The sequence below is a fragment of the Entelurus aequoreus genome, linkage group LG05 (genome assembly GCF_033978785.1).
Source record: "Entelurus aequoreus isolate RoL-2023_Sb linkage group LG05, RoL_Eaeq_v1.1, whole genome shotgun sequence".
NCBI classification, from domain to species: Eukaryota; Metazoa; Chordata; class Actinopteri; order Syngnathiformes; family Syngnathidae; genus Entelurus; species Entelurus aequoreus.
The window spans coordinates 66,792,128-66,818,063 of NC_084735.1; the positions used below are offsets into that span (position 1 = coordinate 66,792,128).

Here is a 25,936-nt window from a genome sequence, read left to right on the forward strand (position 1 = left end):
AACAGTGTAAAGAAAATACATATTTACTGTATAATGCAACATCTGTCAGTTGATTTCTTGACAATTATTACCAAACTACAAGTCACAACAAACCCTCGCCACCCCCACCTGACTCCCATCGCAATCATGCATACTTAAACACACAGACACAAACACACAGAGACAAACAGCGCCCATCACGGCTTCACAAACACTTCCACTAAACTGAATTCTTAACATCACAAATAACATAATGGTGGCTATAATAAGTGTTAACAGTAATTTTTGACCACAAGTGTCACATAAGTGTAAAAAGAAGTTGCCCAATCGATAAACAATCACATTTAAACTTGTTACTGTACTTTCCATTCTTCCTTTTTGTTAATACGGTCGACCGAGCTGAATTTTACTGGGTAGCCCTTAGAGATATGTACTGTACGCTTTAAAGGGGAACTCCACTTTTTTGTAATTTTGCCTATCGTTCACAATCATTATGAAAGACATGACGACGGATGGATTTTTTAAAATTCCATCCTAACTAAATGTTAAATAAATGTAAATAAAAGTCTGCTTACAGCAGAGCCAATGGGAGGTCATCTATTTTGTCCATAATATCCAATAGATAACCATTCAAAAAGCTTCAACAATTCTCCATTTACATTTTGAATATTAACCAATTATTGGTGATACTGTTATTATAAGCGCTAACGCAGACAAAGTATTTATAGCGGCGCCGTTATCACTACCGTGTGTATCATGCATCACACCTGGACAGAAGAATTCTGAGGACATATTCCGACAAGTTGATACACTTTGACAGCCATTTAAGGCAGTGGTCCCCAACCGACTGGTACCGGGCCGCACAAGAAATAAAAAAAAAATAAAAAATTATAATTTTTTTTTTTTTTTTTTTTTAATTAAATCAACATAAAAAACACAATATATACATTATATATCAATATAGATCAATACAGTATGCAGGGATACAGTCCGTAAGCACACATGATTGTATTTCTTTATGGAAAAAAAAAAAAAAAAAACCCTCCCTGGTCCGTGGGACACATTTTCAAGCGTTGACCGGTCTGCAGCTACAAAAAGGTTGGGGACCACTGATTTAAGGCACGGAAATGGTGAGAAAGACACAAAGAGATACCCCCCATCTCATTTCTTTGTGAGGATTATGGCCATTCTTCATTTAAATGGGAATATATCAGAATCAGAATAGTTTTATAGCCATTGTTTGAGAACACATTTTTCTTGGTGCAATCGTGCAACATAAAACACATATAACACATATTTGGTAATAAAAAGAGCTGTAACTGAGCTATCAAATCTTGTTATAGACTTTGAAGGAATTCAAGGAGCTACTGTTAGGAGTTATTGTTCATGTGCCTGATGGCCGAGGGGAAAAAACTGTTCAGGTGGCGGGAGGTGTGGGTCTGGATGGAGCATAGACATCCTATTAGTCGGCATCTTAATGACAGCAGACACTGTACAGTAAGTGATATTTTATTATGTTTGGTTGGCTCTCATGAAGTCTGCGATGAGCAGTAATCAGTGATGAAGAAAAAAAAAAGCAAATGTGATGTGTAATTTTTGAAATTAAGGTGCCGCATATGCTTAAAGTTATCAAAATACGTAAATATTAAATGTTATTATAAATGTGCATGTTACTACATTACATACATACTAAGGCTGAAACGACGCGTCGACGTAGTCGACGTCATCGGTTACGTAAATACGTCGACGCCGTTTTTGTGCGTCGACGCGTCGCATAATGACGTCACACTACCGTCATGGCGAAGCGCAAAGCAGACGATCAAAGAAGACGATGCGAACGGTGCGAGCGAGGGGGGAAAAGCATGCCAAAAGTGGTCAAAAGTGTGGGAGTATTTCAATAAACGGCCTAATAATGTTGTTGTATGCACACTGTGTCGAGCGGAAATGGCCTATCATAGCAGCACAACGGCTATGAACGAACATTTGAAAGAAAACCATCAACTAGTCAATCGTCCGCGCGAGCATACGTTGTCATCATTACACAAAAACATGAATGTGTCATTTGTATCTGCTAGGGGTGTAACGGTACGTGTTTTGTATTGAACCGTTTCGGTACGGGGCTTTCGGTTCGGTACGGGGGTGTACCGAACGAGTTTCTAAGCTAAAGTCTTAGCAAGCTGCTTTGCTCCGTCTGCCTCTGTCTCAGCACGCAGCATTGTCCCACCCACACAACCATCTGATTGGTACACACGCAGCATTGTCCCACCCACACAACCATCTGATTGGTACACACGAAGCATTATCAGCCAATCAGCAGTGCGTATTCAGAGCGCATGTAGTCAGCGCTTCAGCGTGGAGCAGATAGGTGTTTAGCAGGTGAGCATCAGGCAGCGGACTCTCCCCAAATGATAATAAACACCTCCCAGTCAACTACTAGTAACATCACTATGAGCCCGTTGACCTTCTAGAAACTTAAACTGCAGCTCAGCTCACTCGCAGTCCTGGCTTGAGGTGAAGGCTAATTAGCTCTCAGTTCCAGCCACATCGACCCCTTCTGAGCGCCTATTTTCAGCTGCTGGGAATATTGTAAATAAGAAAAGAACCAAAGCATGTAGACATGCTAACCTTTCTTCATTACAACTGTTAGACACTCACTGGAATGAGTAGAATTGGTTATTGTGTACTGTGTTGGACTGGATGTTTATTTTGCACATTTTAAAAGCAATACTTAATGTTTACAGTGCTCCAGAATATTTAGATTGGCACTTTTTTGTATTGGATGTTTATCTTTATTTTTGCACATTTTAGCAAATAAGCAATACTTTCACTTTTGTTGAAATGTTTACACTGTTGTTACAGAATATTTCGTTTTGCACTTTTTTGTATTGGATGTTTATCTTTATTTTTGCACATTTTAAAGCAAAATAAGCAATACTTTTACTTTTGAAATGCTTATACTATTGCAGAATATTAAGATTTGCTACTTGATAAGCTACTTTTAATTTTGTTAAATTTTAAAAGTTTTAAATGTTTACATTGTTACAGAATATTTAGTCATGTTGTTGTCAATGTTGACTGGGTGGCCATACTTCTTTTTTTTTGTAAATAAAAGCCATGCCTTTTGAAAAAACGGGCCTACATTTATTTTTTCATCTTCATTTTGAATAAAAAAATAATCGGTAAAAGGAAAAATAATCTATAGATTAATCGAAAAAAATAATCTATAGATTAACCGATTAATCGAAAAAATAATCTATAGATTAATCGATAGAAAAATAATCGTTAGCTGCAGCCTTAATACATACTTACATCATGTATATAAAACCTCAATGGAGGTGTTAGAATGGTTTTTTAAGGGCTTTCTAGGCAGATTTGCGAGGCTCCCATAGCATTTATTTAATATTTAAAATGCAAAAAAAAATAACATCCATTGTCATGTCTTTCATAAGGATTGTGAATGATAGGTAAAATTCCAAAAAAGTGCAGTTTCCCTTTAAGTTTGATCATCGTCATAATTTTCCATCAATGGTACCTTTCTCTGGCAGAGTGTCAAAAAAAAGAAAGCCAAATAAAAAGCTGAACTCTTGTGGACATAATCCTTTTGATCAGGGGTCTTTAAACGTTTCCAGGCTCAGGACCCCCAAACTGATGGAGGGAAGAAGCGGGGACCCCCTACTTACATGTCTTGTATGAAATTATGGTTGTATTTTACATTAAACTGGTCCTCAAAGTACCTTGTTATTTTGCAATGCTAACAATGTTCAAATAACAGTATTGTGCCGCTCAAAGCTAACTGGCATCTAGCGTGTTAAATGCTAGCTGGGAATTAGAGCGCTAATCACTAGCTAAAAAGCGCCAATCACGAGCTGACAACTAACGTGCTGATCACTACTTGCCAACTGCAGCGCTATGCGCTAGCTGGCAACTAATGCGCTAACCGCTAGCAACCATAGCACGCTAATCGCTAGCCGACAATGGGCACGCTAATTGCTAGCTGACAACAAGCATGCCGATCACTAGCTGGCAACTCGAGTGCTAGCATGAAACATGAATATAATGGATTAGATTTAGATTCATATAGCGCTTTTCTAGACACTTAAAGCACTTTCCAGTGAGAACTGAGAACTCGTCATTTAATCAATATAATAATATAATTAGTTATTCATGTTATATGTTAACAAGCGGTAGAAAATGGATGGATGTTATATGTTATTATTTATTCACATTCAACTACATGACAGTGTTCATGTGTATTTAAAGACATTTTTATATATGGAAAAATTGCGAGGTTAAATACAATCAAGATATTTTTTTTAAATCATCAAAAAATGTTACGGTCCCCCTTGCAGCATACTTGCCAACCCTCACGATTTTTCCGGGAGACTCCCGAATTTCAGTGCCCCTCCCGAAAATCTCCCAGGGCAACCATTCTCCCGAATTTCTCCCGATTTTCACTCGGACAACAATATTAAGGGCGTGCCGTGATGGCACTGCCTTTAGTGTCCTCTACAACCTGTCGTCGCGTCCGCTTTCTCACCGTACAAACAGCGTGCCGGCCCAGTCACATGTTGTATGCGGCTTCTGCAGACACACGTAAGTGACTGCAAGACATACTTGATCAACAATCATACAGGTCACACTGAGGGTGTCCGTATAAACAACTTTAACACTGTTACAAATATGCACCACACTGTGAACCCACACCAAACAAGAATGACAAACACATTTCGGGAGAACATCCGCACCGTAACACAACATAAACACAACAGAACACATACCCAGAATCCCTTGCAGCCCTAACTCTTCCGGGCTACAATATACATCCCCGCTACCACCCAACCCCGCCCACCTCAAACCCGCCCCCCACACCTTAACCCCCCCCAATCTCCCGAATTCGGAGGTCTCAAGGTTGGCAAGTATGCCTTGCAGTAACTCTGTGAACCCACCCTGGGGTCGCGGACCCTCTGTTGAAGACCTCTGCTTAAGATGCTCTGGGTGGGGACGTTTCACAGTAATTCGCTCTCAAGTTCCATAAGATGTTTTGATGTCTTATTGCAATGAATTAATTTTCTCGCTTTGTCCAGGGTTCATTTCTAATATGACGCTACACAGACAGTTCTTCCCCGATAAGGATGATGAGACCGGTGCGGCCAAGGCACTGATGCGTCTGCAAGACACTTACCGACTTGATTCAGAGGTCTTTTCAAAAGGAAAGCTGCCTGGTACGTCTCAAAATTCAAACAGTAGTTGGACACCATTTTGGAGTACTGGAATTATTTAAGCATTCAATGAATTTTGAAGGAGTTTTAAGTATAAAAGGACTTAAATGATAAATGGGTTATACTTGTATAGCGCTTTTCTACCTTCAAGGTACTCAAAGCGCTTTGACAGTATTTCCACATTCACCCATTCACACACACATTCACACACTGATGGCGGGAGCTGCCATGCAAGGCGCTAACCAGCAGCCATCAGGAGCAAGGGTGAAGTGTCTTGCCCAAGGACACAACGGACGTGACTAGGATGGTAGAAGGTGGGGATTGAACCCCAGTAACCAGCAACCCTCCAATTGCTGGCACGGCCACTCTACCAACTTCGCCACGCCGTCCCCTTGGCAACAATGTTGAGGAATAATATCGCCTCACGCTGTCTGTTGACCCAGGTATGCACTCCAATGCCATGCTGTCAGTGGACGACTGTTTCGACATGGGCAAGACGGCTTATAACGACGCAGACTACTACCACGCTGTGCTGTGGTTGCAGCAGTCCCTGAAACAGTTGGACGCTGGCGAGGAAGTGGTGGTTTCCAAGGCGGACATTTTGGACTACCTCAGCTATTCCGTTTACCAAATGGGAGACCTGTCTCGTGCCGTCGAGCTGACGCGCCGGCTGGTGGCCATTGGTAAGAGACTTCACTGATTCAAATGTAAACTTTGTGCTATAATACATACTCTAGATCTATAAAATTACCCTTTGCATTGTTGTGTTTAGCTTTTCTCTTTTGAATTCTGCAATCCTTTCGGGAAGGGCACTCCTACTATTTCTATAATTAGATATTGGGCAGGGCAAACCCACAGGGTGTGTCCCACCCTATGTGTGGTTCGTGGTTTGTACGTATTAATTTAGTCCCATTGTCAAGGGCTGTGGTGGCAGCTGCTGGAAGCATTTCGATGAATATAGCTTGATGCACAAACAAATGAATGAATGAATGAATGCATTGTGTTTAGAACGTGTTCATGTCATAAACTTACTTGTATTGACAGATCCGAGCCACCAGAGAGCAGGAGGAAACCTGCGATACTTTGAGCGGCTGCTGATCAAACAGCAGAACGAGGAGGAGGAAAAGAAGACTGACCAGCCTGCTTCAGAGGAGCCCATCCACCTAGGAACCTATAACAGACCACTAGACCACCTGCCTGAGAGAGATATCTACGAGGCGCTCTGCAGAGGGGAGGGCGTCAAAATGGTGAGGCAGGAACAAAAAAAATACATGAATCATCCATTTTTCTTCCTATCAAGGGGGATTTGCATTGCAACAGCTGAAAAGAGGATAGTGATTTAGGAAAAAAAGGAAATTATAGAATCTAATAAGTCATCATTTACATATTAAAAGTAAGAGTGTGTCTGATACTTTACCAATAAAGCTAATTTTGATATTGGCTGATATTAAAAGAAGAATCGGATGATATCGGCTTGCATCTATATAATCTCAGATACAAGCAGCTCACATCTAAATGTCCTACAATAAGCACACAAGGTTGGTCTTTTCTTTTCTTTTAGTCAAGTTATTTACAAAAAGTAAACATAGTACGCTGTAAGGCTAAGGCTGCATGATTATGGCAAACATAACAATCACGATCACGTGGTCTTTTTTCAGTCATTCGCTCCTCGTCCGTTTCACCGTCACAAGCGCAGTAATTTGCATGCATGTTGCGCAACCCAATAATAATTTTTTCCCGATTATTATATTTTTATGATTGTAAGAACCCATAATCGAAATCTCAATCAAAATTAAATTAATTGTCCAGCTCTACTATAGGATACTAGGAGCTACACTACAGCCAAGCACACAATAGTACACAAGCTAGACATATGTAATAAGTGTCCTTAATTTAACAATTTCAACTTCAACTTAAAGACACCATAAGCCATAACAAACAATTATTAATAAATGGGTTAGTGTTTTTCATACCTACCATTGTTCTTTGTTTGAGTAATTGCACTTGATCAAGCCTTTTTTAACATACTGGCCTTCCATTATCGATTAGATCATTAGATAGTCCCTGAGCCAATTTAAATCTAGACTAAAAGCATAAATAGCAGAAAGCAAATGGAGGAAGAATAAACTAATGATTAACTATCAAATATTACGAGAGCAGCAAAAAACATACAACATGGCGGTTAAGAACCCAAGAAACACTATTTTTCCAATAAGAATAACCTCAGAGTCATTTTGCTAAAATGTATTATTTGCTTAACCCTGATTTTAATAATATACCTCGCACACTTACATACTCCCTTTGTGAGCAGTTTGCAGACCACTTCAGGGAAAAAATAAACACAATCAGATGTGACATTTTATCTTCTCACACTGCTTTTAATCCATCTGAGTGTCTGTTTTTACCTGAGAAAACGCTGGACAGTTTTGTCCTGGTTAATGCTGAGATGCTTGACAGGATTTTTCATACTATGAAACCCACCACATGTCTTTTAATTCAATTCCAACCAATTTTTATAGAATATTTCATGGTTCTTTGAGAGAGGAGATTTTAAACATCTTAAATTGCTCGCTTTAAACGGGGGGTTTTCCTGCTGCTTGAAAAACAGCAGTGGTGAGAAAACTGCTAAGGAAGAGCAATTTGGATGCAGGCACTTTTAATAATTACAGACCTGTATCAAACTTACCATTTTTGGGTACAATTTTACAAAAACTTTTTAAACAACTATTCGATTTTTTTAATAAATGCAATATTTTAGAGAAGTTTCAGTCTGGTTTCGGGGTGAACCACAGTACTTTTAAAGATCGTGAACGATCTCAGGTTGAGTGCTGACCCTCAAAAACGGTCAGTTGTGGTTGTATTTTCGTGCTGCCTTCGATACAGTAGATCACCTCATTCTTTGAAATAGACTGAAACACCTAGCGGGGCCTCTCTGGTACGCTTTACAAATGGTTCACTTCCTATTCCTCAGACAGAAAATATTTGAGAAGTATGGATACATGCTCCTCAAAGACCAATGAAGTCACATGTGATGTGCCTCAAAGATCAATTTTAGGTACTAATCTTTTTAATATTTACCTGATTCCACTTGGGTCTGTTATAAGGAAACATGGAATCAATTTCCACAGTTATGTTGATGACACATAGTTGCATATTTCTATGCCTCCTGATGACACACCAATTGATACTCTTTTTAATTGTATTTTAGATATTAAATCCTGGATGGCCGATTAACTTTTTACAGCTTAACAGTACAAGACTGTAGTTTTAGTCACTGGCCCAGAAGCCCTGAGAGAGAAACACATCAAAACTACAAATATTTTCTTTAACGCCATCACTCTAAGTGAAAAATATGGGCGTCGATTTCGACTCTGAACTCAGTTTTATACCACATATAAAAAATATAAAACAAAAATAGGTTTTTATCATCTTAAGAATATAGCCAGAGTTCGCCCAATTCTCTTTTAGGGGAACATGCTTATGCTTTTATTAAAGGTTGTATATATTATTGTAATGCCCTGCTTTCTGGTTTTCCTAGAAAGGTCATTGCACCTTTACAACTACTCCCAAATTCAGCGGCACATGTCCTGACAAAGACCAGAAGGCGGGCTCAAATTACATCAGTTTTAAAATCTTCTGCATTTGAGGTTCTTTTTATGGTTGATAAATATTTTTATGGTATAGGGCCTCCTTATCTTTCAGATTTGCTTTTACCCTACGAACCTTCACGGGCCCTGAGATCCTCTGGTATTAATATCCTAATTATTCCAAAAGTCAGGACGCAAAGTCACGGGATGCCATCTTTCCACTATTATGGCCCCCGTCTATGGAACAGCTTGCCGGAGGACCTCAGGGCTGCAGAGAACGTTCATGTTTTTTAAGAGCAGGCTTAAGACCCACCTTTTTGATTTGGCTTTTACCTAATATGTATTAATTTTATTTAGGTATCTTATTAGTTATGCAAGATTGTATTTAGTTTTATTTATTATACATTTACTGTACATTTATTTTAATTTTTTTAATCTTCATATATCTTACTTGTATTTTATCCTTTATTCCTACTTAATGTTCTTACTATTTTACAGGTTTTATTATTTTTACTTTCCAGCGTTCCTCAGAGGGAGCCATCTTCATCAGGGGTTATCGGCCGTGCTGTAGGGGAGCTTTGTGTCAGCGTCCTGGTTGCCATGGTCTGATGACTTCCTGGTGCAGATGGCTCCTGTGATTATGTTTACTCAAATGTCTCCTCTGTACTCAGCCATGCATATATTTGTTCATATACTGTATGTGTGTAAGTGTATGTGAATGTGTGTGTTTGTGTTTGGTATTTGTGTGTGTGTGTGTGCGCATGCGCGCGTGCAATTATGGGGGATCTAGGTCATCGGGGTAATGTTTTTAAGTCTATAAAGCACTTTACGTTGCATTTATTTTATGTACAAAATGGCGCATCATGAAGAGACAGTCTGAAAGTTGCTTGAAAATGGTCCATAAAACATAATCTTTGCGCAATTTTAACCAAAAAAAACATTGTTACATGTTATGTAGACCACAAGGAAGTGTTTTAAATTTAATAAATAAATCATAGTATGATCCCTTTAAGTCAGGGGTCTCAAACTCAATTTACCTGGGGGCCACTGGATGCAGAAACTGGGTGAGGCTGGGCCGCAAGAAAAGATTTATTCAAAAAACCTAACATGCACTTTTTAATGAATTCACATTCTTCTCAGATTTTTCCGGGAGACTCACGAATTTCAGTGCCCCTCCCGACAATTCTCCCGAATTTGTCCCGATTTTCACCCGGACAACAATATTAAGGGCGTGCCGTGATAGCACTGCCTTTAAGGTCTTCTACAACCTGTCGTCGCCTCCGCTTTTTAACCATATAAACAGCGTGCCGTCCCAGTCACATGTTGTATGTGGCTTCTGCAGACACACGTAAGTGACTGCAAGACATACTTGATCAACAGCCACACAGGTCACACTGAGGGTGGCCGTATAAAGAACTTTATCACTGTTACAATTATACGCCACACTGTGGACCCACACCAAACAAGAATGACAAACACATTTTGGGAGAACATCCGCACCGTAAGACAACATAAACACAACAGAACAAATACCCAGAACACCTTGCAGCCCTAACTCTTCCGGGCTGCAATATACACCCCCGCAAAACACCAAACCCCGACCCCCCCTAACCCCGCCCACCTCAACAGACGGGGGGTGGGGTGGGGGGTGGGGGGGGGTGTTGATGTGTGTGTGGGGGGGGGGGGGGGGGTCGGGGTTTGGTGTTTTGCGGGGGTGTATATTGCAGCCCGGAAGAGTTAGGGCTGCAAGGTGTTCTGGGTATTTGTTCTGTTGTGTTTATGTTGTCTTACGGTGCGGATGTTCTCCCGAAATGTGTTTGTCATTCTTGTTTGGTGTGGGTCCACAGTGTGGCGCATAATTGTAACAGTGATAAAGTTCTTTATATGGCTACCCTCAGTGTGACCTGTGTGGCTGTTGATCAAGTATGTCTTGCAGTCATTTACGTGTGTGTACAGAAGCCAAATACAACATGTAACTGGGCTGGCACGCTGTTTGTACAGGTTGTAGAGGGCGCTAAAGGCAGTGCCATCACGGCACGCCCTTAATATTGTTGTTTGGGTGAAAATCGGCAGACATTCGAGAGAATGGTTGCCCTGAAATTCGGGAGTCTCCTGGAAAAATCGGGAGGGTTGGCTAGTATGACGCTGTCAAGCGCCATTCATATAAAACGTGCGGGCCGCACTAACATAAAATTTTCATATTATGGTGCGGGCCGCGTGTCTGAGACCCCTGCTTTAAGTGAATGAAAAGAATCGAGCCGTTAATTCAGGAGCCGTTTTAAATGCGTATGCAATGGTTCATTGCCCTGACGTGGCTATGTAAAGAAGTTCAAGTGTCCTAATTGTTGTTTTTTTTAAGTATTGCTTATTCTTTTTATGTTATTCTATTTATTACTTACTACAGATGTATTATTCCAAATTGTTAAAATGTTCTTGTGCTAAAAAGAAATTCAGAAAATTCTAAATAGTGGTGTGACTGTCAAAGCATGGGTATATGGCACCACCTTGTGGTTTGTACACAACAAAGCTAAAACAATACATAGTCAATAGTTCTGAATAATTCCCACTAATAAAGTAATACATTTTAATTTTTCTGATTTACATCCTATCTTATAGCTGCCTCTAGGGATTGTTTCCTTGATTTAAAAAACCCAGGAAAAAAAATGAGCCGGTCTTTTAAACGGCTCTTTAAAAGAAACAGCTCTTCAAGATCCGTCTCCCTTTATAGAGCCATAAATCCCATCTCTAATCTACTGGTGGTGACCCAAATGTATGAGTAAAACTGCATTTTAATTGCTTTCTTTTGAACAGACTGAAGCAAGGCAGAGCCGTTTGTTTTGCCGCTACCAAGATGGCAGGAGGAACCCTCGTTTGCTGCTGAAGCCCATGATGGAGGAGGACGAGTGGGACAGCCCACATATTGTACGCTATCTGCACGCCCTCTCCGACTATGAAATCAAGAAGATAAAGGAAATGGCCAAACCCAGGGTGAGGAATGGAAGCAAAAATCATTTTAGCTACAGTGGAACCTCGATTAACAGTGGAACCTCGATTAACAAACTTAATTGGTTCTTGTACATAGTTTGTAAGCTAAAAAGTTTGTACAGTGAAGCATAGTTCCCCATAAGAATCAATGTAAACATGAATGATTGGTTCTAGCCTCAACAAAAGTCCCTATTTTACATTGATACACACATTTACAATACTTCACTATTCCAGCCACACATTAATAAAACATAATTAAGTCAACTTCTTGCGGTCTAAAAAAGTAAATTAAAAGATGTAAGGTTTTACTTTCAAATGTTAAAGCTCCAGGCACCAAGCTGTCTGCCCTCGGGGTAAAGAGAGCACAGACGTCACTCAACATTACGATAGTCAAAGTCTCATATTTTAACACAAACTTATATCACTACTGACATCCTAGCTTGACATGTCTGCTTTTAGCTGTTTTACATGAATACATAAAGCTAAATTTACATTTTAAAGTCGTTCTTTTCGCTCCACATAGCGCCGCCATGTTGAAAATAATTTTCAGAGTTGAGGGCGCAAAGGATCTCGGCATATGAAAGGACGCTAAGTGTACACAGATGCAACCTTTCTGCTAATGAAAGAAAAGGACACATTTGTCGGCCGGATTCAAAGGACATTTGGAAGTGTTTTGAATTGGGACAGCCTTCGCACACTGTGATGATGTCAGCACCCCACAGATGTGCACTGCAAAGGATGCAGCTGCCGGACTGAGACACAACTATGGTTCCAACACAGGCATATTTGGCACAATGTAAATGTTTGTAAACCGAAAAGGTCCCAAATAGTCGTTTGTAAATCGAGGTTACACTGTATGTCGTGGAATATGTAAATATGTATTTTGACATAATTTGTCTTCTGTTAAGCTTGCCAGAGCAACTGTACGTGATCCCAAAACAGGAGTGTTGACCACAGCCAACTACAGAGTATCAAAAAGGTGACTTGTGGGCAACTGCTCTTTGCTGCCACCTACTGCATTTGTCAGAAAATGCTCTCATTCAACTGAAAGTGGAGTCTAGTGAGGAATTCAAAATGCAGGGGAAATCATTGACATTTCCTGATTGCTTATGTTGAGACTGTGTTAACGTTTAAGTAGCATCAGGTGCCAAGTTAACCCAGATCATAAATCTTCTCATTAGAAATAACCAGTGCTTGCCTTGAATGCATAATTGCTAAATGCACTATTTGCTTCTATATGTCTGCATTACATTAGTGCATGGTTAGAGGAGGAGGATGGCCCGGTCATTGCCAGAGTCAATCAGAGAATACAGGACATCACAGGCCTAACTGTTGACACAGCAGAGTTATTACAGGTAACGTGCAGATGCATGGAAACATAATCCATTTCTATGTATTCATAAGTTTTGATTACATAGAGATTACTAATAGGATTCTGTGCAAAAAATAAATAGTATACTTATTTTTTGGTTTATTTTGAAATTAGCTTATTTCTTCTTTTGTGTTAAAAACTGTACATATAGCAATTGTGTGTTTGTTGTATACAAATCAACTCTTTTAATGGTCGACTAGGTTGCTAACTATGGAGTCGGAGGACAGTACGAGCCACACTTTGACTTTTCGAGGGTGAGTTTACGAAGACCATCAACGTGTGTGTGCAAGTGTGTACATGATTGTGATTGAAATTAAACGATGTTTGTGCTTTCTATCTGGCAAGCATGGCGTTAAAAGTTATCCGGCTTTATGTACATCTGTGCAGCTGCTTGGTTGCCGACTGAATTTTGAAATAGATAAATAACAGTCATAAGTCATTCTGTCAAAATGATTTACTTTTTTGAATAAGTTAATGTTACTGTTTATTAGTTACAGCCATGACACAAACCACAGGTATTTGTTTTTATCAGAGACAGATGATTTTGTAGATTGAAATGATCTATGAGTGTAGTCGCCAAGCTTGTGCAAAATTAAAATTTTGGAATTTCACTTAAATTCAATTGAATAATTGGAATTTGAATGGAATTGAAAGTAAAATTAAATTTACTACAATTCAGACAAATTCTTCATAGCCAAGTAACAGGAAGAATTAGTCACATTCAACAAAGGTTTTTGGCGTGAAAACTATATACTTTACGAACACTAAAGGTAAACACAAATCCCCTCCATTGTGACTACTTGAATGAAGTAAATCATTCTGGAAAAAGGATTTTTTTTTCCAGCATTGTCTATAATTTTGAAGGTTATATTGCATCAAACTAGAGAAAGTAATTTTACTGAAATGCTTTCTGAATGTGCTAAAACGTAGAATTAATGGAATAATGATTTGAATTTTAAGAATTGTAGGATTTTTGCCAACATAAAATCTTGAATTACAAAAAGCCTGGGAGTCCGAAATGAGTTGAAAAATGTGCACGTTAGCAAGCAAGGTTAGCATCAATTGTAATGTGCTAATATGCAGCCTTAACGTGCCTTGCAAGATAGTGCTATGTACTGAAAGTATTACAGCAGTTCCATAGTGCGTTTACATCATGGCATGTACAGTACTAGGTGTACTGTACACCCATGGAAATGCTGCAAAAACTGCTACATTTCTTGAATAAGTTGAGCATTTTGATGTTGGAATGGTTTGAAAAATGTTGTTGATACATATGGGAGTTGTTAGTGGATGAAAAGTGGCAGAATAAGAATAAATAGTAAAACAATGATGTATAATTTTATATGCGTCTGTTTTAGGATTGCAGCTTTCAATTATTTGAGTCATGTGTCAATTAATCTGTTCGATTAATAAATGTTTCTGATAAAACACACTATAGCCTCAATGTGTATTTTAGGGAAAATAGTTGAAACAAACAACACTTTTTCTGCTTGCCATAATCTTCATTGTTTTTTTTTGTAAATGCGTGTTGAAATTGACATTTTAAAATGTGTGCAATATGAATAAAAAACATACATTTTTAAACATCTGTTTGCTCCACACACAACTGCTCTTATGTGTGCTCTATTGCAGTGGCCAAGCGGAAATTATGTTTGTGTATTTAAAGTTCCGGGTGCTCAATGCGGTCCGGTGTTGAGAATTTTATTTTTTGTTTTGTTTGTTAAACGATTAATCAAAGAAACAGAATATAAGTCGTAGCTCTTGTTTTTATCAAAGGAATCGATTAATCGTTGCAGCCCTAGACTGTTTTATATAAACTGCTTTTGTATTCCTAAATGTCGATTGAAAATGAATGCTTTAATCATCAATTAATCAAACTTGTAAAAATAGTAATACTATTTCTATGAAATGTGTAAAATGGAATATATTGTAAAGCAAAATTCTGGAAAACCTCATTATTAATTGAAATGATATAAAATTTCCTTTCTACATCCTTTAGTTTGAATTTGAAACTGAAATTTTGAATTTTGCACAATGCTTGTAGTGACTGCCTTTTGCGGCGGGCTCCTGTCGTGCATGTCTGGGTGAGAAGAAGTTCAAATTATAAACATCTGTTGCAGCGTCCTTTTGACAGCAACCTCAAGGTCGATGGAAATCGACTTGCCACCTTCCTAAATTACGTAAGTACGGGTGTGCGCTTTTCTCACTGTGTATTTTACTTTTGAATTCTATCTTCATAGAAAGATGAGCCTGATGCTTTCAAAAGATTAGGCACTGGAAATCGTGTGGCCACTTTTTTGAACTATGTGAGTACGAGCATCCAGTTGCCAATAAGAAAGTTGTGGCCCTTGGTCCACATGAAATTTACACTTTTTGGCTTCTCGGGCCCACGTCTAAACTCTGCATCAATCTTGAACTTGAATTGATTGACTTTGATTAAGATAATTGATTCGCATAACTAATTGATGTATATTGTCAAATTAAACTGTCAAGGAGCACACCATCCTGTCAATCACTTCCTGTACTTATTGTGACAAGTTGGTTGGCCACTCCCCTTTTAACACGCTGCTAGACAAAGCCCCTCTTTGATGTAATCTTGCTAACAGTGAACTGTATTTTTTTCCAAAATGTTTAATTGAGGTTCACTATTGACTATGGTGCATGATGTGCTTTTTTGGTGTTTTTTAGGTACTTTTGGACATCATCATTCATGAAACAATCTTTTATTAATTAATAAGCCACTTTAGTAACACAATGAATGCATCAAGTATAAATAATGTGTATGTATGTATACAGGTATATGTATATATATGTATGTATGCATTTGTGTAAATAATAAACAATTATCATTGTCCAACAAGAATGTGGCTAAGACAACAGCACTTTATAAAAGCACCATTTCATTTAGAAATTACATTTAAGATCCATAAAGCAAATGTAATGCATTGTTATTATTAATATTATTATTATATCGTTGAAAACATGCATTAAACCGTGTGTGTGTGTGTTCCTCCCCCTACCCCAACCCCTCCCCAGATGAGTGATGTGGAGGCAGGAGGCGCCACAGTCTTCCCTGACTTTGGAGCTGTAATTCAGCCGAAAAAGGTAATAACATCCATTGTTTGCCCTATACAAAAACATTGTTTTGTATAGGGCAACTGTCTGTAAAAGGGCATAACAGTAAATGACAGATAAACTCGATCTTGCGAGATTTTAGGAAGATTATAAAGAAAACATAACGCAAAACCAATAATTGTATTGTTTTGAAGTTGATTATGTTTAGTAGAACTTTTTATGATTAAAATATTCTATACTATATACCAGGGGTCACCAACGCGGTGCCCGCGGGCGCCAGGTCGCCCGTAAGGACCAGATGAGTCGCCCGTGGGCCTGTTCTAAAAAAAAAAAAAAATGTTTTTTTTTTTTTTTTTAAATTAAATCTACATAGAAAAAACACAAGATACACTTTCAATCAGTGCATCAACCCAAACAACCTCCCCCATGCACACTCATCCACACCCACTCACACAAAAGAGGTTATTTCTTTCTGCTACCAATATTCTGGTTCCCACAACATAAACAACACATCTGCAAGGGACACAGTTCCTGAAGCACACATGATTGTATAGGCTGCTGGTCCACTAACATTTTCATTAATTACTATTTTTTATGTAATTATTTTTATATTGTTTTACTTTCTTTTTTATCCAAGAAAATGTTTTTTATTTATTTATCTTATTTTATTTTATTTTTTAAAAAAGGGCCTTATCTTCAACAGACCAGGTTGTCAATGAAATTAGATTTGTTTAAAGGGTTTTTTAAACCAGGCCCAGTCCAGATAATGTCCAAGTCGGACTCAGCAACACACACCTTCATTCATGTACACAGAAAAAAATTAGGGAACACAACAGATTGCATATAATTTATAAACAAAATTACATTTTCAAAATAAGCATTTATGTACAGTCCAGATTATGTCCAGGTCACTCAAATTAGGGAACACAACAACAGATATTATATAATCTATAAACATAATTATACTTTCAAAATAAGCCTTTGAGGACTTCTCATCTTTTTTAAAATGTTTTTTGGCATCATTATCGTTTTCAACCATGTAACTTTCTAAAGTTAGACAATACTGAATAAATGATTTAAAGAAAGTAATACTAAGTGAATATCTGTTTTTGGCCTTAAAAATAAACATTTTACCGAGTACTATAATTAAATTGACTAAATCATGATTGTCAATGAACTCTCCTAAAATAACAGAAACCACATTAAGCTTCATAAACAAACCAATCCTTAAACACATTTTTTCAACTTCCACCCAAAACAAAGACACAATATGACAATACCAAAACAAATGCAGGGTGATTCAGGCTCCTCACAACAAAATCGGCAATCATCTGACTCTGTCATATTGCATAATTTTAACATTTTCCCTGTGGGTAAGAAGTTATAAATAATTTTAATTTGAAAATAACGATTTTGCACATCGATAGTGGTTTTATAGATTAGTTTGAATATGGCATCCCATGGCAACGGGCAGTCAAAAAAAGTCCTCCCATTTTCCATTTGTGTTGTATGAGGCAGCCTTCAAAGATTTCTTTATTAAATAAAAATTATATATTTTTCTATTTATTTTAGTTCCTTTTTGCCAACTAGAATTTCTTATTAGAGGTTTACAAACTAATAATTTAGTAGTTCCATAATTAATTATTTGTTTCCATCTTTTCCCAATTACTCCAGTTAGTTGATAAAATGAAAAGCTTGAGCAAGCATCACCATACATAGCTCTAAATTCATCATACTTCATAATTTTACCATTCTCATTGATAATATCATTGACAAAAATGATTCCTCTTTCAAACATATTTTTCCAAAAGAAAGGCTTTCCATCTATTACAATATTAGAGTTCATCCATATTAACTGCTGCAAAATATCGTCTCTTTTTTCTGGCACATAAAATTGAAAACACCACTATGAGTGGATTCTTTCCTTTATGAACCCCGCCATGTTTCCCAGCAGACTCTCTGGGAGGGGATCACTTGTAAAAAAGGATACAATTTCTTTTGATACAGTACATGTTTTTTGTCCAACAGGACATTTGTGTACCACTCAATGTTTAAATACATCTTTGGAACAATTGATGCTTTTAAAGACAGACACATAGCTTCAAGGTTGAGAAGTTTCAGGCCACCATATTCATACTCTTTGTACAAAACCTTTCTTTTAATCTTTTCTGGTTTGCCGTTCCAGACAAAATCGAAGACCCTCCGCTCATAAATCTTAAAAAAGTTTTGTGATGGAGCTGGTAATGACAAAAACAAATAAATAAATTGAGGAATAATTAACGAGTTGGCAATAGACATTTTACCATACAAGGTTAGGGATTTCCCTTTCCATAATTGCATAATTTTGTCCAGCTTTCTTAGTCGATTATCATAATTTACTGAGCCTAGATCTTCCAGATTTTCTGGGACAACAACACCAAGTATGTTAACTGGTCCATCTGTCCACAAAACAGGCACTTTGCATTCCATTCGAAAGGACGTTCCCTTTAGATTTCCGATCCTTAACATTTTACATTTATCATAATTAAGCTTAAGGCCAGATTGCTGTGAAAATATGTCCAAAATATTAAGAAGGTTCCGCAAACAATGAGGAAAAATGTTATCTTTGTGAATCAGCCTTTTCTGACATGAACTTCATCAAGAACAAACACAGAACACGCCTCACTGATGCACATCTGCAAGACTCACTCAGAGTTGCAGTGTCAAGTTACACACCAGAGTACAACACACTAGTTAACAGCATGCAATGCCAGGCTTCCCACTAACTGACAAAGAAACAGATAACAGATTTGGTGTCCAGTTCAAAGTGTGACATGATTTAAAAATGTGAGGGTTTACTTTTGTATTTTACATGAGTTATTATTTGTACAAACATGGTGCAAAGTAATTCATGATTTGTTAAAAAATGTTAGTGGCTAGCTAGTTAAAATGGGATATTGTGATTTCACAAGACTGTCTTAGAAGTGATCATTTGAAAATGTTCAATTTGAAAAATGTGCACTTAGAGAAAATATAAAAATAAAGTGTTGCATATTGATATTTATCTGTTTCTATATATATTTATTGTGAGAAATCATTAAGATGATCAGTGTTTCCACAAAGATAAATATCATTAATTATTAATAATAACAGAGTTAAAGGTAAATTGAGCAAATTGGCTACCTCTGGCAATTTATTTAAGTGTGTATCTAACTGGTAGCCCTTCGCATTAATCAGTACCCAAGAAGTAGCCCCTGGTTTCAAAAAGGTTGGTGACCCCTGCTATATACACACACATAATATATATACTGTATATATATATATATATATATATATATATATATATATATATATATATATATATATATATATATATATATATATATATATATATATACTGTATATACATACATATATACTGTAAACATACATACTGTATATATAAATGCTAATATATATTAGGGCTGTCAAGGGATTATTTTTTTAAATCAGATTAATCACACTCTAAACCTGTGATTAATCATAATTATCAAAGGTTATTATTTGCTTATATAATTACAATTTGCTAAAGAAAATACCCCAATATTTGGGAACACATGCAATTAGGTCAGGGGTCGGCAACCCGCGGCTCCGGAGCCGCATGCGGCTCTTTGACCACTCTGATGCGGCTCAGCTGCATACTTGTCGACCCCCCCGATTTTACCAGGAGATTTATAGATTTCAGTGCCTCTCCTAGATAACTCCCAGGGCAAATATAATCCTATTTTCACTCTAATTACTAAATTAAGGGCGTGCCCTAATTGCACTGCAATAATTGTCCTCTATAGCATTTACTTACAAACAGCGTGCCAGCCCGGCCACATGTTGTATGTAGCTTTTACTTGCACACGTAGGAGACAGCAAAGCATACTTAGTCATCAGCCACACAGCTTACACTGACGGTAGCCGTACCGTATAAAACAACTTTAACACTGTTACGTTACAAATATGCGCCACACTGTGAACCCACACCAAAAAGAATGAAAAACACATTTCTGGAGGACATCCCACTGTAACATTACATAAACGCAACACAACCAATACCCAGAATCCCATGCAGCCCTAACTCTTCCGGTCTAGATTATACACCCCCGCTACCACAAAACCCCCCCACACATCAACCCCCCCCACCCCCCCACCCCCCTCCGTGCGTCGGTTGAGCGGAAGAGTTAGTGCTGCATGGGATTCTGGGTATTTATTGTGTTGTGTTTATGTTGTGTTACAGTGCAGATGTTCTCCAGAAATGTGTTTGTCATTCTTTTTTGGTGTGGGTTCAAAGTGTGGCGCATATTTGTAACGTAACAGTGTTAAAGTTGTTTTATACTGTACGGCTACCGTCAGTGTAAGCTGTGTGGCTGCTGAGCTAGTACGCCTTGCTGTCACTTACTTGAGCAAGCTGAAGCTGCATTCTACATGTGGCCGAGCAGATACACTGTTTGGGCAGACTATAGAGGGCACCAAAGGCAGTGCCATCACTCCCTGATATTCGGGAGTCTCCCGGAAATAATGAGAGGGTCGGCAAGTATGATGCTATCAAGCGCCATTGATTCAAATCTCGCGGGCCGCACTGACATCAAATTTCCATATTAAAGTGCTTGCCGGTGCGTGTGTCTGAGACCCCTGGTTAACATAGCACAAAGCAATTAAAGCTTTGTATGCAGTGTTTTTCATTTTAAATTTTTTTTTTTTTTTGTGGCTCCTATTATTTTCTTTAATTTGTGAAACTTGCCAAAATGGCTCTTTGAGTGGTAAAGGTTGCCGACCCATGAATTAGGTAGTCAGAATGTCATACAGGAATGTATTTTAAATGTTTTACTAAACTGCAAGTCATCGATTACACAAAACATTGTGAAAATAAGTATAGTAAAAATTCATGCATATTTTTAAAGTATTTGTAGTTTGCATTAATCTTGGTACAGTTACTAATCGATATTGTAGTAAACACACTCATGAACAAATTAATATAGTGCACCATTTACCCTTTTTTAGTTTAAAGGCCTACTGAAATGAATTTTTTTTATTTAAACGGGAATAGCAGATCCATTCTATGTGTCGTACTTGATCATTTCGCGATATTGCCATATTTTTGCTGAAAGAATTTAGTAGAGAAAATCGACGATAAAGTTCGCAACTTTTGCTCGCTGATTAAAAAAACCTTGCCCCTACCGGAAGTAGCGTGACGTCACAAGCGGTAGTGCTGCTCACAATTCCCCGTTGTTTACAATGGAGCGAGAGATATTAGGAGCGAGAAAGTGACGATTACCCCATTAATTTGAGCGAGGATGAACGATTCGTGGATGAGGCACGTTAGAGTGAAGAACTAGAGGCAGTGCTGGACGTATCTTTTTTCGCTCTGACCGTAACTTAGGTACAAGCTGGCTCATTGGATTCCACACTCTCTCCTTTTTCTATTGTGGATCACGGATTTGTATTTTAAACCACCTCGGATACTATATCCTCTTGAAAATGAGAGTCGAGCACGCGAAATGGACATTTAAAGTGACTTTTATCTCCACGACAATACATCGGTGACACACTTAGCTACTGAGCTAACGTGATAGCATTGTTCTCAAATGCAGATAGAAACAAAAGAAATAAACCCCTGACTGGAAGGATAGACAGAAGATCAACAATACTATTAAACCATGTACATGTAACTACACGGTTACATCAACAGACGAAGCTCTTAGCATGAGCTAACGTGATAGCATCTGTCTCAAATGCAGATAGAAACAAAATAAATAAATCCCTGACTGGAAGGATAGACAGAAGATCAACAACAATATATCAGGAGACACCGAACCAAACACTGGACATGTAAATACACGGTTAATGTGTATTCGACGCCTGTCGAAGCCCAGCAATGCTGTTGCTAACGACGCTAACTTAACAACGGGACCTCGTCAGAGCTAAGATAAAAACATTAGCGCTCCACCTACGCCAGCCAGCCCTCCTCAGCTCATCAACACCCGTGCTCACCTGCGTTCCAGCGTTTGACGATGCGGTCGGCGGCCCGGAGACGTAGGAAGTCAAGGTGAGTTTGCCGCTTGCGCGTCTGCTATCCAAGTCAAAGTCCTCCTTGTTGTGTTGCTACAGCCAGCCGCTAATACACCGATCCCACCTACAACGTTCTTCTTTGCAGCCTCCATTGTTCATTAAACAAATTGCAAAAGATTCACCAACACAGATGTCCAGAATACTGTAGAATTTTGTCGAAGAAAACAGAGCTCTGTGTATTGTGTCCAATATGGTCCAAACACTTCCGTGGATCTCTCGACGTCACGCGCATACGTCATCCTCCAAAGGCGTTTTGAACCGGAAGTTTAGCGGGAAATTTAAAATTGCACTTTATAAGTTAACCCGGCCGTATTGGCATGTGTTGCAATGTTAAGATTTCATCATTGATATATAAACTATCAGACTGCGTGGTCGGTAGTAGTGGGTTTCAATAGGCCTTTAAACAGTTGTTTAAACATGGTTGATTTATATAGGCTAGTAAGGTAAAGTTTTGTACCTGACAAGTTTCGGCTATCTCCTAAGTGGTGGGACACCGTCATCCCACCACTTCAGGTGGGATGGAAAAATCCATATAACACGTCACAGACGTCACGCTAACATCTCGTGACACCTCACGTGACACCTCTGATGAAGGCTGCAAAAGCTAGGTAGCCGAAACTTGTCAGGTACAAAACTTTACCTTACTAGCCTATATAAATCAAGCATTTATAAATACACCAGTAGGCTAAATGAACCTCTTCAACATAGTTGTTTAAACAAACACATTTCTTTACCTTTTTCAGATGACAATGCTGATCTCTTTTTTTTTTTGGTACAATGCGAGCCCAGTGCGTTGTGATTACTTACAGATGTCCAACGTTCTCCAGGAAGAAAAATAAATTCACATTCAGTCTGTATTTGCATACTTTGTTGATGCTCTTTATTTTTGTAGTACAGTTGGTTTATCCTTGCTGCAATTGTGCCTCTCCAAGGTATTGTATGACAGATCAGCTGTGGTGATATGAACGACATCTTCTTGCAGTACTTGGTCTTCATAGATGTTAGATGTCCTACATGCGGTGGCTGTCTATTTAGCAAAGGCATATGTTTAACTTAACTGTGATACTTTTGTTGACATCATTGAATCTGTAAACTTTGCCAGCGTAGCGTTCTCATCTGCTTGTTGTGACTGTAGCTAGCATTTATGACCGTGTGTTGACCTTTATGTTATATATATATATGCCGAATGGAAGACGCTGTTAGGCTGCATTTGGCCCAAGGGGCATAGTTTGGACAACCCTGTTTTAGAGTCTTTCCAGTATGTTTGATTGACTCTTGTGCTCAGATCTTACAAAGTAATTGATAAAAAAAGGTACAGCATACAGTACAGGCCAAACGTTTGGACACACCTTCTCCTCATTCAATGTGTTTTCTTTATTTTCCTGATTATTTACATTGTAGATTGTCACTGAAGGCATCAAAACTAAGTTATGTACTTAACAAAAAAGGTGAATTAACTGAAAACATGTTTTGTGTTCTAGTTTCTTCAAAATAGCCACCCTTTGCTCTGATTACTGCTTTGCACACTCTTGGCATTCTCTCGATTAGCTTCAAGCACACCTGTGAAGTGAAAACCATTTCAGGTGACTACCTCTTGAAGCTCATTGAGAGAATGCCAAAAGTGTGTGAAAAAGTAATCAGAGCAAAGGGTGGCTATTTTGAAGAAACTTCAATATAAAACATGTTTTCAGTTATTTCACCTTTTTTATAAGTGCATAATTCCACATGTGTTCATTCATAGTTTTGATGCCTTCAGTGACGATCTACAATGTAAATAGTCATTAAAATAAAGAAAACCCATTGAATGAGAAGGTGTGTCCAAACTTTTGGCCTGTACTGTGCATTCCTCATTGCCACACTGAATGGACATTTGGCAAAATAAATTTAATTCGGCAGCAGTCTTGGTACAGAATGTTTGTGTTTTTTGCATGCAAACCTCGTTTGACCTTGTTTTTAAAAACTTTGCTTGCAGATGTTTCACATGCTTTTCCATGGTATGGAAATATGACTCTAGTGCGTAGATTGCCTACAGATCACTTGCATAAATAACTGTCTATTTCCTGTCACTCATGCTTCGATAGGGGCCAGATTAATTTGTTCCCATTAACAGTCTGAATGTTGTCGTCATGTTTGCACTTGTCTCATTGCTGCAGGGGACAGCAGTGTTCTGGTATAATCTCTTCAAAAGTGGGGAAGGAGATTATAGGACGAGACATGCAGCCTGTCCTGTTTTAGTGGGAAGCAAATGGGGTAAGTAAAGTTGGCCTAGTATGACTTCTAAAAGTATGCATTTAAGAATGTATTCAAAAAGTGTTTGAGTGCTTTGGAGTATAAACATAGTGTAACCTTGAAAATCAAACATAATCAGTTCTCTAACACTGCTTGATTTACCGTAAATTGTGATTTGAGAACGAACCATGGGCCGTAATGTAAAGTAATTTTAGGCCCCTTTTTATTGAAGCATTATTTTAACATTCCTAACAATCCTGAAAGTATAAAGTTAAGCACTGTGAAATTCAACAAAAATAAAATAAAACTATGGTGATATCTGTGTTTTCGTACGCCCCACTTTACGTATGATTCAGTTTTCTGAAATTCTTGCCAAAAATGTGTACAGGTTTTCGTATATTGTCTCAGTTATCGTACAGCCAAAAATTCCGCCTAAAAAAACTAGCATTGCATGAAATTTTGTGGCTGAGCAAAGAATCCCACATGTTGGTGACTCAGTCTCTGTACATTTTTTAAATAGACTACGACTGCGATAAAACCCGCAATTGGGCCAAAGAAAGTTGCGAGTTTGGGCATATTGTTATCGGGCTGCAAAGTTTCGACAGTATGATGTAGGGTGTAGGGGTGCAACGATTAGTTGACATTGTCGACAATAAAATTTGGCGTTGACAATTGTATTTGTCAAAAATAGTCGTAACATCATCACTTGTTTTTCCGGGCGGAAGCGAGTCCGCGCCGCCACTCGCAAAAACATTGCCAGTGAAAACATGTATAGTGTTGGAACCTTTTCCTTCTATTTTTGTTAATGACATGAATATCTTGCTCAGTTTGCAAAGTGGACCTTGTTTTTATGGCAGTACATCTGTGATACGCAAACATTTAAAGCAGAGGCATGATGTCGGGCGTCTGGAGGGGGGATGCGGTCTGAACTTGGTAAGAGTGTTAGCTTGTACCTTGCTAACAAGTGTAGGACAAAGTTGTATTAGAAATAACTAACTATCATTTTAGCCAAAGGCATCCCGCTAAACTTTGTCTAAATCAATTCAAGTACTTTTTAAAGCAGGGTCAATTTGCAATGCAATAAAAAAGGCATAAAAACAAATGCTAATATCGCACGCACACACAGACAGACATAAGGCACCAATGCGGAGGTATCATAAGATTGAACACACAATCTATTAGATCGCTAACATGTTAAGAATTAATCAACGATACAATTCTATGCATTGAGTCTGTTAGAATGCTAAAACTGCCAGGAGTTCATCAATTGTCAATAATCAGTGTGCAGCATTTTAGCCACATCATCACAAAATGCTTTTTTTATTTCTGAGAAAGTTAGATTTGATGGTTTGTTGTTTGTTTTTATTGAAGCTATTTTAACTGTTTCTTTTATACATAAAAACAAGGTTAATTGT

The 25,936-nt window shown here is 38.2% G+C and overlaps 1 protein-coding gene across 5 annotated transcripts in view; it reads left to right on the forward strand.

Annotated features, from left to right (window-relative positions):
• LOC133650922 (prolyl 4-hydroxylase subunit alpha-2-like) overlaps positions 1-25,936 on the forward strand; it is a 38,832-nt gene that overhangs the window by 7,494 nt on the left and 5,402 nt on the right. The window contains exons 5-15 of one of the 5 annotated variants that reach the window (XM_062048702.1): positions 5,064-5,201; positions 5,642-5,881; positions 6,243-6,445; positions 11,597-11,773; positions 12,679-12,749; positions 13,026-13,125; positions 13,343-13,396; positions 15,263-15,322; positions 15,383-15,448; positions 16,179-16,247; positions 24,429-24,542. In XM_062048702.1, coding sequence (XP_061904686.1) covers positions 5,064-5,201; positions 5,642-5,881; positions 6,243-6,445; positions 11,597-11,773; positions 12,679-12,749; positions 13,026-13,125; positions 13,343-13,396; positions 15,263-15,322; positions 15,383-15,448; positions 16,179-16,247; positions 24,429-24,527 — 1,277 coding nt within the window. In that variant the 3' untranslated portion in view covers positions 24,528-24,542. The remainder of the gene's footprint in view (positions 1-5,063; positions 5,202-5,641; positions 5,882-6,242; positions 6,446-11,596; positions 11,774-12,678; positions 12,750-13,025; positions 13,126-13,342; positions 13,397-15,262; positions 15,323-15,382; positions 15,449-16,178; positions 16,248-24,428; positions 24,543-25,936) is intronic. The other 4 variants (XM_062048698.1, XM_062048703.1, XM_062048701.1 and 1 more) reach the window with 4 other exon arrangements.